The sequence below is a fragment of the Choristoneura fumiferana genome, chromosome 25 (genome assembly GCF_025370935.1).
Source record: "Choristoneura fumiferana chromosome 25, NRCan_CFum_1, whole genome shotgun sequence".
NCBI lineage: Eukaryota > Metazoa > Arthropoda > Insecta > Lepidoptera > Tortricidae > Choristoneura > Choristoneura fumiferana.
Genome location: NC_133496.1, coordinates 15,264,281 through 15,278,246, shown reverse-complemented (window position 1 = coordinate 15,278,246; position 13,966 = coordinate 15,264,281). Strand labels below are relative to the sequence as shown.

At 37.6% G+C, this 13,966-nt stretch overlaps 1 protein-coding gene across 2 annotated transcripts; it reads right to left on the bottom strand.

Moving 5' to 3' along the window:
* Nucleotides 1–2,200: 2,200 nt before the first annotated feature.
* On the bottom strand, nt 2,201–11,785 carry LOC141442287 (uncharacterized). 2 transcript variants are annotated; one of them, XM_074107244.1, is made up of 13 exons: nt 11,609–11,785; nt 11,433–11,481; nt 10,349–10,411; nt 9,371–9,493; nt 7,775–7,813; nt 7,361–7,372; nt 7,035–7,097; nt 6,390–6,413; nt 5,185–5,292; nt 4,750–4,791; nt 4,571–4,588; nt 3,440–3,487; nt 2,201–2,287 (listed from the first exon to the last, which is right to left on the bottom strand). In XM_074107244.1, exons 1-13 carry the CDS (start codon nt 11,633–11,635, stop codon nt 2,217–2,219), a joined length of 687 nt encoding a protein of 228 aa, XP_073963345.1. In that variant the 5' UTR covers nt 11,636–11,785; the 3' UTR covers nt 2,201–2,216. The 2 variants fall into 2 exon arrangements, with proteins under 2 accessions (XP_073963345.1, XP_073963346.1); XM_074107245.1 differs by lacking the exons at nt 4,571–4,588; nt 4,750–4,791; nt 5,185–5,292.
* Nucleotides 11,786–13,966: the final 2,181 nt, after the last annotated feature.

Sequence of the window (13,966 nt, the reverse complement as noted above, 5' to 3'; positions counted from 1 at the left end):
AATCGACCTGACTTCTCATGGAAGCTCTCAAACGGATGTCGATTCGGTTCATTACGTGAAACCCAGTTTCCTTATGCTGGTTTTTAGCTGTTTGATAAAAATCGGTCAAATGTCGAGGGTTTCTCAACTTTATTTACTAAGTTATTTAGGTTCATCATCATCATCCCAGCCTATATACGTCCCACTGCAGGGCACAGGCCTCCCCTCAGAATGAGAGGGCTTGGGCAGTAGTTCCCACGCGGCCCAGTGCGGATTGGGGAACTTCACACATACCATTGAATTGCTTCGCAGGTTTGTGCAGGTTTCCTCACGATGTTTTCCTATTTAGGTTATTTAGGGTATTTCGGTTATTGCTTATCAATTTACGAACCCCTAAAAATGCGTCCATGCATCTCTAAAGTCTCACCCGCTTTATAAAACGCTGAACTACTTAGATAAGTAAGGTAAGTATTTTCTTACTAAAGCATTTTCTGGCCCCATTCATCAAAAAGTGTTTTCCTAATTTAGAAACTTCAAGCAAAAATAAATAGCAATTACTGGAACAGCCAGCGGCACGTTCTCATAACATGGAACCTCATTTTTTTTAAATAAGAAACATGATCTGCGTGGCATGAAGTACTTTACTACAGGAGATCCCTTCTGCGAAGATGGCATTCAAAGTCAAAGTTGTGAGTAGCATAGACGAGGTACACCGACAGACCGAGTACCCTCCATCACAAGGGTTCTTTGGTTGCTGCAATATTGACACTCCTTTTAGTGACCTCCTCTCTCCCCAACTTCCTCGCCCTGTAAACTTAAATTTTCTTCTAGAAATAAGCACACACTCGCCTTATAACTGTATTATTAAATGTATAAAAACAAAAATAATAATAATTACGAGTATACGATTAGGTGATAAATTTAAATTCTCTAAACTTGGAGTTTAATTTTTTTTATGTTTATTCCATACTTACATTCATTTTTAGCGTGAAAATATCAAAGACACCGACACAAATAAACACACACGCACCAATCTAATATGACTTTGTGGAAATGAACTTTGCTATGACTGTAGACGTTCTGCAGATGTATATACAACACCTCAACAGCGACCGAAAAAAAAACCAGTTCAAAACTTTGTAAAGGCACCTCCATTCATAAAGTATCTACTTACTACGCTCCATAGTAATGTACTTTTGTTGAGGCAAATTGGGAAAGCATTACGTAAGGAGGATGCCTCAGGCATAAAGACTCTTCGACAACAACTCTGACTCATTCTTCTACAATATGTAAAATTGCTCAGGTGACAATTTTTAAATATCGGAAATACAAACTGAGACATGGATGCACAGAAAAAACCAGAAAAGAGACCAGCGCTGGGAATCGAACCCAGGTCTCAGCAATCCGTGCTGCGTGCTATAACCCCTACCCACCGCTGGAAGGAATCTAGACACGAAATTTTCCTATGCATACATATCTTCAGGTTGCTTATTTCTACTACGCTACTTATGCAGCAGCACTAGCATCTAGCTCTATCATTTCGTTCGGAAGCTCGAGAAGGTTTATGTTCAGCTGGCGTGCTATGTTTACAGTTTTTTTATGATTGATATTATCGGTAAAAATAATTAACTGGCCGCATTTCTGATCAGATCATTAATGATGATATCCGCAGTAGAACTAAGGTTACTGACATAGCCCGAAGAATTGCGAAACTGAAGTGGCAGTGGCGGGGCACATTGCTCGCAGGACTGATGGCCGATGGGGTCAGAAGGTTCTCGAATGGCGTCCGTGGACCGGGAGACGAGCTGTCAGTAGGCCTCCAACAAGATGGAGCGACGACCTGGTTAAGGTCGCGGGATCGCATTGGATGCAGGAAGCACAAGACCGGTCTGAGTGGAGAGCCTTGGGGAGAGGCCTATGTCTAGCAGTGGACGTCTTTCGGCTGACATGATGATGATGATGATTTCTGATCAGAAGGAACCTTTGATTTTTTATTTATATCAACTGTCAACGAACATACTATAGATTACCGTAGGCTATTTTTTGTTTAGTATCATCACTTCATCAGTAATGATGAGTAAAAATGATCCCCCATAGACCTGCAGTTGCTTCGGTTATTTTATTAGCTAGGTACCTATACAATTTCAGAAGGGACGGACTTAACTGTATCAACGTTGAATTCTGATATGGTACTTTGAAATATGTAAAAAAAACAACAAACACATAATTATTTTATTCTACTCAGACATAATTGTGTAGTCTCTCAATTTATGCGATCCAGTATTGGAACTATGAGGTTTCCTTGCAGCTGTGAACCGAAAAAGTTAGTTAATTAGTTAAGTAGGTTAATTTTATTGTCATCCAAAATATAATACATAGTGTTTTTTTGTATGTTTGTCCATCTTTCACGTCGAAACGGAGCGACGGCTTGACGTGATTTTTGGCATAGAGATAGTTTATGGGCCAGAGAGTGACATAGGCTACTTTATATCCCGGAAGAATGCACAGTTCCCGAGGGAACAGTGCGATAACCGAATTCCACACGGACGAAGCCGCGGGCAAAAGCTAGTAATTAATAATTATTAAAAGCAAAATAATGATGGTTTCTATAACTGACTAGATGTCACTAGTATCGTGAAATCCATTTGACAACTTTGAGAATCGTATTATGATTGGTTTTTTGGAATCTTTTTGTATTTTTTATTCCAAAAAACCAATCTTAATTTGATTGCTTAGTAACGATATTTCTTGTCCGGGTGAGCGGTTAGTTCCAATGTAGTGCCGAAAAAGTTTCTCGATGAGGGCTACGGCATAGATGTCGCTAGCGTCACTGCTTAAGTGGCTTAATAAGAAACAAACAAGCTGAGATATGAGGTGCATAGGGGAAATTCGTGTCGGTACCGTTGACCATCAGTGGTGTAGCGGTATAGCACGCGGTACGGATTACCAAGGACCTGGGTTCGATTCCCAGTGATGGTCTTATTTTTCTGGTTTTTCTGTGCATCTATATTTCAGTTTGTATTTTCAAATTTGAGAATCGTGTCACGTTTTTGATTGGCTAAACAATTAAATGAGTCCGTCGCTGCAAGACAGGCCCTGTACTAAGTTACGAAGTGTAAAATTCCAACTTCGTATCTTGCCGTCCCGCTGAAGCTTATATTATTTAATACGAGTGAGAGAGACAGTACGATACTAACTTCGATTTTCGAATTTCGTTAGCCCCCCCTGTAACGTCAAACGTAACTCACGATACTAACGCCATCTATTGAAACCCTCATTAATTGAACTTGGTAAGCATACTGTTAACACACTATTTCTGTAGTATTGGGCTTATGAATGATGCTGCAAGCTAGGTACTCGCAATGTTTCACCCGCCAACACGAGAGGGCGTGTCTTCGTAGGAAAGTCGCAGCATATTTTGTATGATAATTTAACTTAAACTGACTTTACAACTACTCACGTTTTCTTGATTTTGATTCCAGTTGTTTAATCTCCACGTCAACATTTCCTGTTTATGAAATAGTGACAATAGTACATTACACAACTAGGTGGTTAACTTATGGAATATCTATGTCATAGGCATGAACTTGACGCTGTCAAAGTTAAATCAAAGAGCTAAATTGTTTCAATGTACCTGTAGTGATCTGTCATATCATAGCTTACATCTATATTATTTCATGTATTTATTGTTTAGTTTAACCTAGTGTATCCTATCCTCATTTCAGACAGTAACTGGTAGTTATCCCACCGAAAACTGGCTGATTATCAAACAAGTCGTCCACCTACCCACCGTGTCTCTGTCAACCTCGACACTGGCAGAATCATCAAGAAATTGATGGAGCCACTTTTCCTAAATTTGAATTGATTGATTTAGGCATTCGAAGAATTTATGTATTTCTTTAGAATGTAGAGTAAAAATGGGGGTTTTATATCGGGGTGTGGCCTATAATACGAGCAAATACTTAAAACATAGATCGTACTCGTCAAACTAAACAACATAATCTTAAATGGCTAATTTAGCCCTGCGACTTTTCAAAAATAATGGAGTCTTTAGATTTTCCTTTTTTCATACAAATTAAATACTGCAATCAATGTACGCCATCCTTAGAAAACAACGCTACAAACATCAAACATTTTGCGTTACATTGCTTCTTCGAAAAAAAAACTTTAGTGTAGGTAGGTAATAAAAATTAAAAAAAACTAATTATTTTAAAAGTCGCTGAACTAATGTTGTTCATTATGACGAGTATGATCTATGTTTTAATTATTTGCTCATATTACAGGCCACACCCGTTAAATACAGTTCACAATAAATTTAAGTCCTGTGTCATAGCCAAACGAAAGTGTGGCGCACGTAATTTAATACATAAATTACCAGAGTAAATAATTGTTTCGAGGAATATTAGAGAAAGAGAAACAGACAGGCAGGTACCTACCATCACACGTTCCTGTGCGCGGCCAGTGAGGGAAATATAGTAATATGGTGATATTTTGTGAGGTTTCGAAGTATTTATTAAGAGGTAAGGCCTATTTTACGAGTACCTATGTGGCTTCATGTGATCAGATATGTTAAATTTACAAAGATACATACCATCGTCATTTAGGTTTACTAAATTAAAGAAAACAGAAATTAATAATTTAACAAACACTTAAATCACATATTTGAATAAGTATATCACACATTTCAATAAGACCTTAATTAAGACTTTAATATGTATTTTTTCCGGACATTTTGTATAAGAAGTCTTACAAATATTAAAAAAAACTTACCATCGATATCAGAAATTGTAATACTTTTGTCCTTCTCTATGGCTGCAAAAGAACAGTCATTGATTGACTCTTCCTTGACTACTTTAGCTAGTTACTCTGACATTTACAAATACAAGGTTTCATTTTCACTATCACTGCTTATATATGTCCAACAGCATAGCACAGGCCTGCTCTTAAAATAAGATGGCATTCACACACAACTTTACACACCCACCATTTCTTCAGAACGGTTTTCTTTACTTAAATCTTGTGGTAAATTTCAAATGTACTTTTGCACTTATATTCCGCAAAAACTCAAGGGTATGAACCCGGGCTCGAACCCACGATCCTCTGCTTGAGAGACCATAGGTCTTGTCACCTACTTCCATGCTACCACGGATTATACACAAATATAATAACAGTTTATATTTATTAATTTAAAGATGTTAAACTCACCATTAATCGCAGGTTTTAATTGAGGCTCTACCTGATCCTTAGAATAAGTGCTTATCACAGCAATAATAAAGTTTTCTACATGTTTCACCCATGTATTATTCGCAGGATCTTGAAGAAAAAAATATGTGTTTAGTATTTCTAGAGCAGGGTTTCTTGAACCTTTTGCAGTCATGGACCCCTGTCAAAAATATTTTTGGAATTTTCCTAATAAATGTTTACAGACCTACTGCGGACCCCTGATACACATGAACCCACTTTAAGAAAGAGTGCCTGCCCTAGAGTGTTCAAATTAAATGTATAAAATATAAAGACTTATTCAAATTGTAAGAAATAGATATAATTATTTTGAGATATTTTCCGTACCTCAAAAAGGAAAAACTGAACCCTTATCGTCAGTCTGTCTGTTTCTCTGTCCGTCTGATAGGACCCTTTATCTAGAACGTGTATAGGGATCATGCTAAAATGATTATTACTTACCTACTAATTTTTTCAGTACACAGGTCTACACTTGGTGCAGTAAAAAATCAAACTTCAAAGTCAACGCAAACAAAAGACGCAGCCAAAAAAACGGTGTAACCATACAAATTGCCATAACCAGAAAACCTATATAGTATTTCTGGTCTTTATATATCATCATCGTCATCATTAGTTCACTGAAGTGGCGTTGGGCTAGCCACGTCTGTCGCAGGACCGATGAACGGTGGAGCAGACGAGTCCCCGAATGGAGAGCACGGACGGAAAACGTAGTGTAGGGCGTCCTGAGGCACTGTGGATGGAGGACCTTAAGAGGGTCGCTGGCGGCGGATCGATGCGAGGGGCTGAAGACAGTGTTGTGGCGCGCCATGGAAGAGGCCTATGTCCTGCAGTGGACTGCTGTAGGCTGATGATGTTGATATATCATCAACATATCAGCCGTAGGATGTCCATTGTTGGACATAGGCCTCCCCCATAGACCTCCAGTTGCTTCGGTTGGAAGCGGCTTGCATCCAACGTGAACTCGCGGCTTTAACCAGGTCATACGTCCATAGGTGGACGTCCTATACTGCGCTTGCCGATCTGCGCTTGTTATATCTATTTTTATGAAAATTTAATGGTAGGTATGATTTCAATATCCAATAATGTCTAATTATTCAGTTAATATTTTATCGGAAAAAATTATGACAACTTGGTTACAAGTTTTACGAGTATATTCAAGAATAAAATACCTTCTGTTGTTTTTGAAATATCGTCTGTAAAAACAGGTAAAAACATATCACGTCTAAATCTATTGAGTAGTGACATGATTTGACTCGCGTAGCTTTCACTAGATGGCGCTGTAAAACTATTTTAACACAGGTAGGAATTTTGGTGATAGCGCCATCTAGTGAAATCGATATGAGGAACTTCCATTACATCCTATCATACCATGACCGTAGTAGAGTCAGGCAAAAATATATTCTTAGTATTTGAAAACTATGAAACATGGCGTTTCATAAAAACCGTCGCCGTCGCGTGTCAAAAAATTTGAAGCGTTTCAAATACGCCTAAATTCATGCAAATTTGAGTCGTTATGTGTGTGTCTGTATATCAAACAAAGTTCAAAACACAGTAACGATGTTTGAAAACTTTGACTGTGCAGCGCGACTGTCCTTTAACATTTCGGGTTTTATTAGTAAGGTACATACATAAGTAATTACTTAAACTTTCATATTCATTCATAGCAATCGATACAAAAACAAATTTATGTTTTATCCCGAATAATTGTTAAGTTTCTCCGGGGCACTAACTTGCATTCAAAAGTAAAGCTAATGATTTTGAAGTTACATTTTCATACTTAATATTAGATAATTATTATCGAGTAGATATTTTACCTTCATCAAATGACCGCAATGGTTTCTTTTGTCTATTATATTCGTACATAATCGCAGATTCACCTGTGAATATTCATTAGATTAGAATTAGTTACCGTCGGTTGACCCGGGAAGATGGAGTTGCCACAGCTGCACAGCTATGTAGCAGTTGTAATGGACTTGTTTCCTTGTAAATCTAATTATTTTGTGAATTAGCATATTAGAAGATATTGGACACGTATTTATTCATTTTTCAATTAAACAATAAATTACAAAACAAAAGCGCGTCAAAGTTGAAAATTTGAAGAATTCACGTATTTGACAAATTGATCACTAAGAATATTTACCATTTCGTTCCACTGCAATACAAAGAATTTAAGTTACAACACTTTAGACACTAGATTATTAACTTAGTCAAAATGTCCTCCTAAGTGACTGTGGAACCTTACCACAGAGTGTCACTTAGTCAAAATGTCCTCCTAAGTGACTGTGGAACCTTACCACAGAAAGTGTCAGTGACTAGACTATCGTATTGCTTAACAAGGCAATGAGTGTGTAGCTTACTGTGAGAACATTCTATGGTGGATTTGGAATAAACCTACTTACGCGCCACAGCCAAATATGGGGGAATGATAGCAGATAATAAATGCATTGGGTTCCAGAGATTATGCAGCGAATCATGGCGGTAAAAAATGGCGGCAAATGAAAAATAAAATATGAATTTGGCAACACATTATTAGGTAGACTAATATTAACATTACCTTTTACGTCTAATAAAACTGATTCTTTCTTTTCAGTATCTGAAACAATAAAAATTGAATCAGTCTTATTAACGTTCAAAAAAACATCAACAGTACTTTGTTTTTTTTACTCCAATGATCTGAGAACTACCCGTGACCACGGCCAGTGTAATGTGACCGTAAAGTCATTCTAACTATTTTATTTATTTATCTTGTAATGTGTCCCATTGCTGGGCAAACGCCTCCCAGTCTGACTGAAAACGGTCCAAATCGTCCCACCATATCCTAGGTTTGCCTCTGCTCCGATGCTCATCAAACGGAACCGAATTGATGATAACTTACAATACATAATACTAATTAATACATAATATTCATTTATCTACATGCATATCGTAACTTCCCTATTAGGTATATGTTCAGAAACGACTATCAAATGGCCTTTATTAAGAAACCTGGTATCTGCGGGTGCATCTTAATGTTTACATTAAAGTATCGTGCATACTTTTTTTAAACAATGCATATCTGTACATATTTGTTAGAAAACTATATGACATATGTAGATAATAATTGTTATTATAAAGAAAACTTTAGTTTTTTATTATAATTTCATTTAGGCTTTGGTAGGTACTTCAAACTAGTTATCAGTAACACTAACTTAAAAATACAGGCCATATCTGAACATTATTAGAAAACTTATGATATGCATGTAGATAAAGTTATGTATGCGGCTATACATAATTAGGCATTAAAAACATCGTGTGATCTTATTATGAAACTCGCCTTCGGCTCGTTTCATAAAACCACACTCGTACTTTAATGCCTCTCATTATGCACCAGCCACATAAATAACTATTATAACATATTTAGTCAATCCCTTGTCGTCACTTATCTAAATGACAGTTTCCGATTCTGTGTGAACGGTTGCGAAGCTTTGAAATTAACGCTGAAAGAAGAGAATAAGCTGCTAGTGGCAGAACGAATAATTTTGGCGGAAGACTCTAGGGCTGACTCAGAGAGAAGACGGAAGCTGGAGGGTAAGAAAATAGGGAAATCGAAGATCTAGTCTGAACTCGTTATTGGAGAGACCAGAGCGTCCAGACTCCGGTGACTGCAAGTGGAAAGGCTAAGAGAGGATCGAGCGTACTTAGGACGACCGAGTGGACGTAGACCGGTTGGTCGTCCCAGGTACCGCTGGAGGGACGAGGTCCTGAAAGAAATTTTGGACCTCGGGGTCGAAGGCTGGCAGGAGCTGGCTCAAGAATGTAAAGCATGGCGTAGTCTGGTGTTGGAGACCAGAACACACTTTTGGTCACTGCGCCCTGATAGTACCTAAGTAGTAGTACTTAGGGCTACAGTATAGATGTCACTAGCGTCACTGCTTAAGTGGCTAAATAAGAAACAAACAAGCTGAGTGATATGTGGTGCATAGGGGAAATTCGTGTCTGTACCGTTGTTCAGCAGTGGTGTAGCGGTATAGCACGTGGCACGGAATGCCGAGGATCTGGGTTCGATTCCCAGTGCTGGTCTTATTTTTCTGGTTTTTCTGTGCATCTATATTTCAGTTTGTATTTTCAAGTAGGTAGTACCTACTTAAGTTGTCTTTACTAGCTAGTTTACCTTCCACAGTCTTCTGTATGTGCGACTTGGCCGCTTCATAGCCGTACCGCGACACGAGCTTTTCGATGCGCGCGCGCAATCCCACGAGCCAGCTCGGCTTGTCTTCGGGAACTGATTCGGCTTCTGATAAAAAAGAATGTAAAAGAAATGCAAGATTTGAACCATACTAACAAGACGACATACCTACAATGTTCAAATTCAAATTATCTTTATTGCCACCCAAAAAAATAAAAACAGTGTTTTTTTTAACAAAACATGCATGCCTTTTTCATGTACATACATGGCAGTGGCAAAATATTCATCTTTAAAAAATGGTCTGCAACTATCTGTGACCGAAATGTTTTGATCTCACGATACTAACGCCATCTAGCGATATTTCGCCTCTGTGTGAAAACCATTGAGTTATGCGACACAATAGAGGGCTATCGCGAATGAATTCGCCGCTAGAGGCGCTAGTGTAGCGTGAGGTCTCCGAAATGTCAAATCTCATAGTTTTTGGGTGAGCTACGCGGGTTTATTTATAATAAGATTTTTTTTGTGAATATTTTGCATAACCTGAAATTAATTATGGCAATTATGCGTTACGGGGCAATTAATGTCTGTGTTTTGAGACAGTTTTGTCTTTCGGAAACTTTTGTGCTCCCTTTTTTTCCGAACAAAACGGGACTAAGCAACACTGTGGTTGCTGGATATTTTTATGGTACGGTTTTAAGGTGTTTTAAATATAATTTTAATCTTAATTTTGTTTTAACGCCCGTAATAACAGACTCTGAAAGCCACACTTAAAAACCTCACGCAACAGTGCGCCATCTAGTGAGACAAAAAACGATAGCCCTCATTATTAGGACTAGCAATTTTATGGTACCCGATAGTTTCATATACCTACATACATATAGGTATACCTAGATCCCTCAGAGACAAAGTAAAATACAAAATTTACTTGATCTGATTTAGAATATAGAGCAATACTTTACTTACCATAGGAAGATCCTGAGTCATCAACGCCAGTACGTAGAATAGGACGTCCATCGGCGTTTACAACTGCCATGTTTTATTTTTTTAATTTCAGCTTAAAATACGGAGCGTTACAAAATATTCCTATAGCGGAAAGGAAGTATGGTCCTTTTGTACTCGTATTAGGTATCTAAGTCCATTGGCAAATTAAAACCGCAGTACGACTCTATGACTTAGCGTTTTTTTTTACTCCGACGCAATAAGAGGGGCGTAATAAGTTTGATGATAAGTTGTTGTTGTTGTTGTTGTTGTAACTCTTTATTGTACATAAAACATATGAAAATTACAATTAACAAGAGAAAGAGATGTACAAAGGCGAACATATCCCTTAAAGGGATCTCTTGACCTTTGAACGATTGAAAGGACAACAAGAAATATTAAGGGGCTGTTTCACTATCCATTGATTAGTGTTAACTGGCGGTTAGGTGTGATGCCGTCTGTATTTGTTTTGTTCGAATAGACGGAGACGGCATCACATTTAACCGTCGGTTGACGCTAATCAATGGATGGTGAAACAGCCCCTAAAAGGATAAGTATTGTCTGTCTGCGGCTTTTAAAAGTTTTGACCGATTTTGATGTTTTTTTTTATCGAAAGTTTCTTTAATCGAGATGGTTCTTAGGTAATTTTCATTAAAATAGTTCAGAGCTTTTTGAGATTGAACATTGCGCAAAAAATTATACAATTTAAGAAAAAGTAAGGACTATATAAACTTCATCTAGTAACCTTGGCGCGTTAATTTACAACGCAAATTTGAAATTTGAAGGCAATGCTATTTTCACAATGTATTTTTGGGAATTCGCACGGGAAGTTTTTCATCTAGTACATACTCTACTACTGGAAGTTAGGAATAATACACAAACTACCTTTTGTGTTAAAATTTCAACCGCTTGGATTATATAGACATGAAATTCGGAGCGGTTTTTTTTTATACAACGTGAACTTCGTGATATAATTTTTGGGGATTCCCACGGGATTTTTTGTAAAATCCCTGAATTTGAATTCAATTGCTAGGGTAAAGGCTAGTATAAAATTAAATCTAAAACTCACTTGACTTGTAACTGTGAAGTCCATGAATTTTGTTCACAAACAAACAAATCTAGAAAACATTCACACAATTATAGATAGAAAAGAATTGAACATTTAATCCACTTTTATTATGAATTTACAAAAACCCTCAAAAACCACTTCAATTATTATTTCACGCAAAATCCATTATTACTTACAGCATAAACCTTCAAATATTTCGTCATTTCTAAAAAACCTAAAAATTCTACTAAGTTACAAAATTATTCACAAAAATACTGAGTAATAAAAACTATGCAACATTATCTTTAAGAATTGAAGACAGCCAACTCTTACGATCAGTAAGGAAAGGTTCCAACTGCAATGACGATCAAAAACAAAATAAACTTTATGCACTTGCATATGGTTAAAACACAACCGCCAAAAAATTAATAGACCTATTTATTTTAAGCCATAAATTTATAATTAAAATTGAAATTTACGGTTATTACACTTTATTCGAAGCCAGTGAGCAAGTCTCTTGTTTTAGGCAGTTGCTCACCACCGGCGAGGAAACGATTGCTATAAACTATTTTCTCGCTCAAAAAACGAACAAAAGATATAAGATCCTGTGTGAGTAAAAGAGACATATATATTAATAGTTGATCGCTGGCGGTTCACACTGCCGGCGAGAACTCACTTTACATCTTTTGTCGCAGCGACAAGAGCTATAAAACTCGCCGAGCTATTAAACTAGCTCAGCGATACTCGCTCAGCGCTGTTAGCTTGGCGGCCGCCCGGCTCGAGCGAGTGGAGCGAGTAATCGCCCGTCGTGCTCGAACACTCGCTTTTCACTGCTCGCCCACTCGTTTCTAGTTACTCGCTCTGCTCGCTTCTCGCTCATCGTCGGCGGTGGAGCAAGTGCCTTATGTGTCTTTATTTGTGTTTCAAAACCAAACTGACTGTAAGCCGCCGAATGTGAGCGGGCTCACTGTGATTATGATAACGTATTGTCGGTTAGATGTGAACGAAAAAGTGAATATGTATGGAAATACAATAAACTGCGTAACGTCGGCGGCTGACAGTCTGGTTTGAACACGGCCTAAGTAATTTAAAAAAAAAACAAGATGTACGTCCAATGTCTTTTAATGTCAACGAAATACATTCTTAACGTTAGCTAAATAATTAAAAAACAACAATAAAAAGTCATTCTAGTAACATTATAAAAAAGCTATATTATTTACAAAAATACAAAGTCATCTTCCACTGCCCTTCTCGTCTTGTGACACATTTTATGTCAATCAATAAATTGAAAATGTCAGTATTGAGTCATGCAACTGTGACAGTATAAACACGACTGCCATCCTATAAAAAACCAGCAGGGTTAGCCTACAGTCGCGGCAACTGAATCGCGTACCAGGTACCTTTTCGTAATCAATTTCGCTATGATTTCTTTGCCAGATGTACAATAATGTTTAGTATTACTAAAACATCTTTAATTTCTGAACGATTTCGAATCGTCTGTCACTTTTGAATAAAGAGTTCCCGCTCCTTTTGCTATGGCGGCATAGCGGTGTGTACCCATTCAATATAACATGTAAAACAGCTACTCGTATTTGAATAAATCAATTATGTGAACAATATTCTTGGATTTCGATATAGTTAAACGATACATTACATACCTCCAACATGGTCCTTCCAACCGGATTTGAACTAGTGACCTAATGGGTATTATAAGATATTATATATGGGATGTCAACATGACATTAGTAGCAAAAAGGAAACCTGGTACGCGATTCAGTTTCCTCGACTTTACAAGGAGATAATCTTCATGACGTGTCTAATTCGACTGCCAAGTCACCAAAAAACAGCCAAGCGCGTGTACGCGCAACAATCTTAGTTAAGTATTTAAGTGATACAAAGAAACGGTTGCGGCCGGCGACCATAAATAGAACTGCGGCGACTATACGTAAGCTTAAAGTACGATTCCCACTGAGCGGATCGGGCGGATCCAGCTCCTCGAGCACGCTGCGGCAGCCGACCGACGTGACACTGGCAGTGTTGCCACCTCAGATATTTTTACCCTAACGCTAAGCGAAATTACCCCAAATTAAATTAGGCACTTGAATTTTTTAACCCTAATTTTTTTTCTAATAAAAACTAAGCAAATAAATGCAATTTACTAATAAACCAATCAAAGCGCAACTTTTCTTGCTTGGCAGCCATTGTGATGCTTATAATTAGGTATGGTTAAATTAAGATGTTACGGAAAAAACAAAAACGAATTTCCATTTCTCATACAAAAGTTAAAAATCATGTGATTTTATTTTGTTACATTGAATATGAACGAAAACTAAGTATAAGCATCAAAACAGCTGCTCCCATTATAGTCGCAAAGTTTTATTTTGATTCAATGTGTTGTTTGTAAATTAGAACGAAACTACTTTTGTATCAAAATGCGATCAGCGGCGAGCGTACTGGCGACTCTTAGGGGCTGTTTCACCATCCGTTGATTAGTGTTAACTGGCGGTTAGGTGTGATGCCGTCTCTATTTGTTTTGTTCGAATAGACGGAGACGG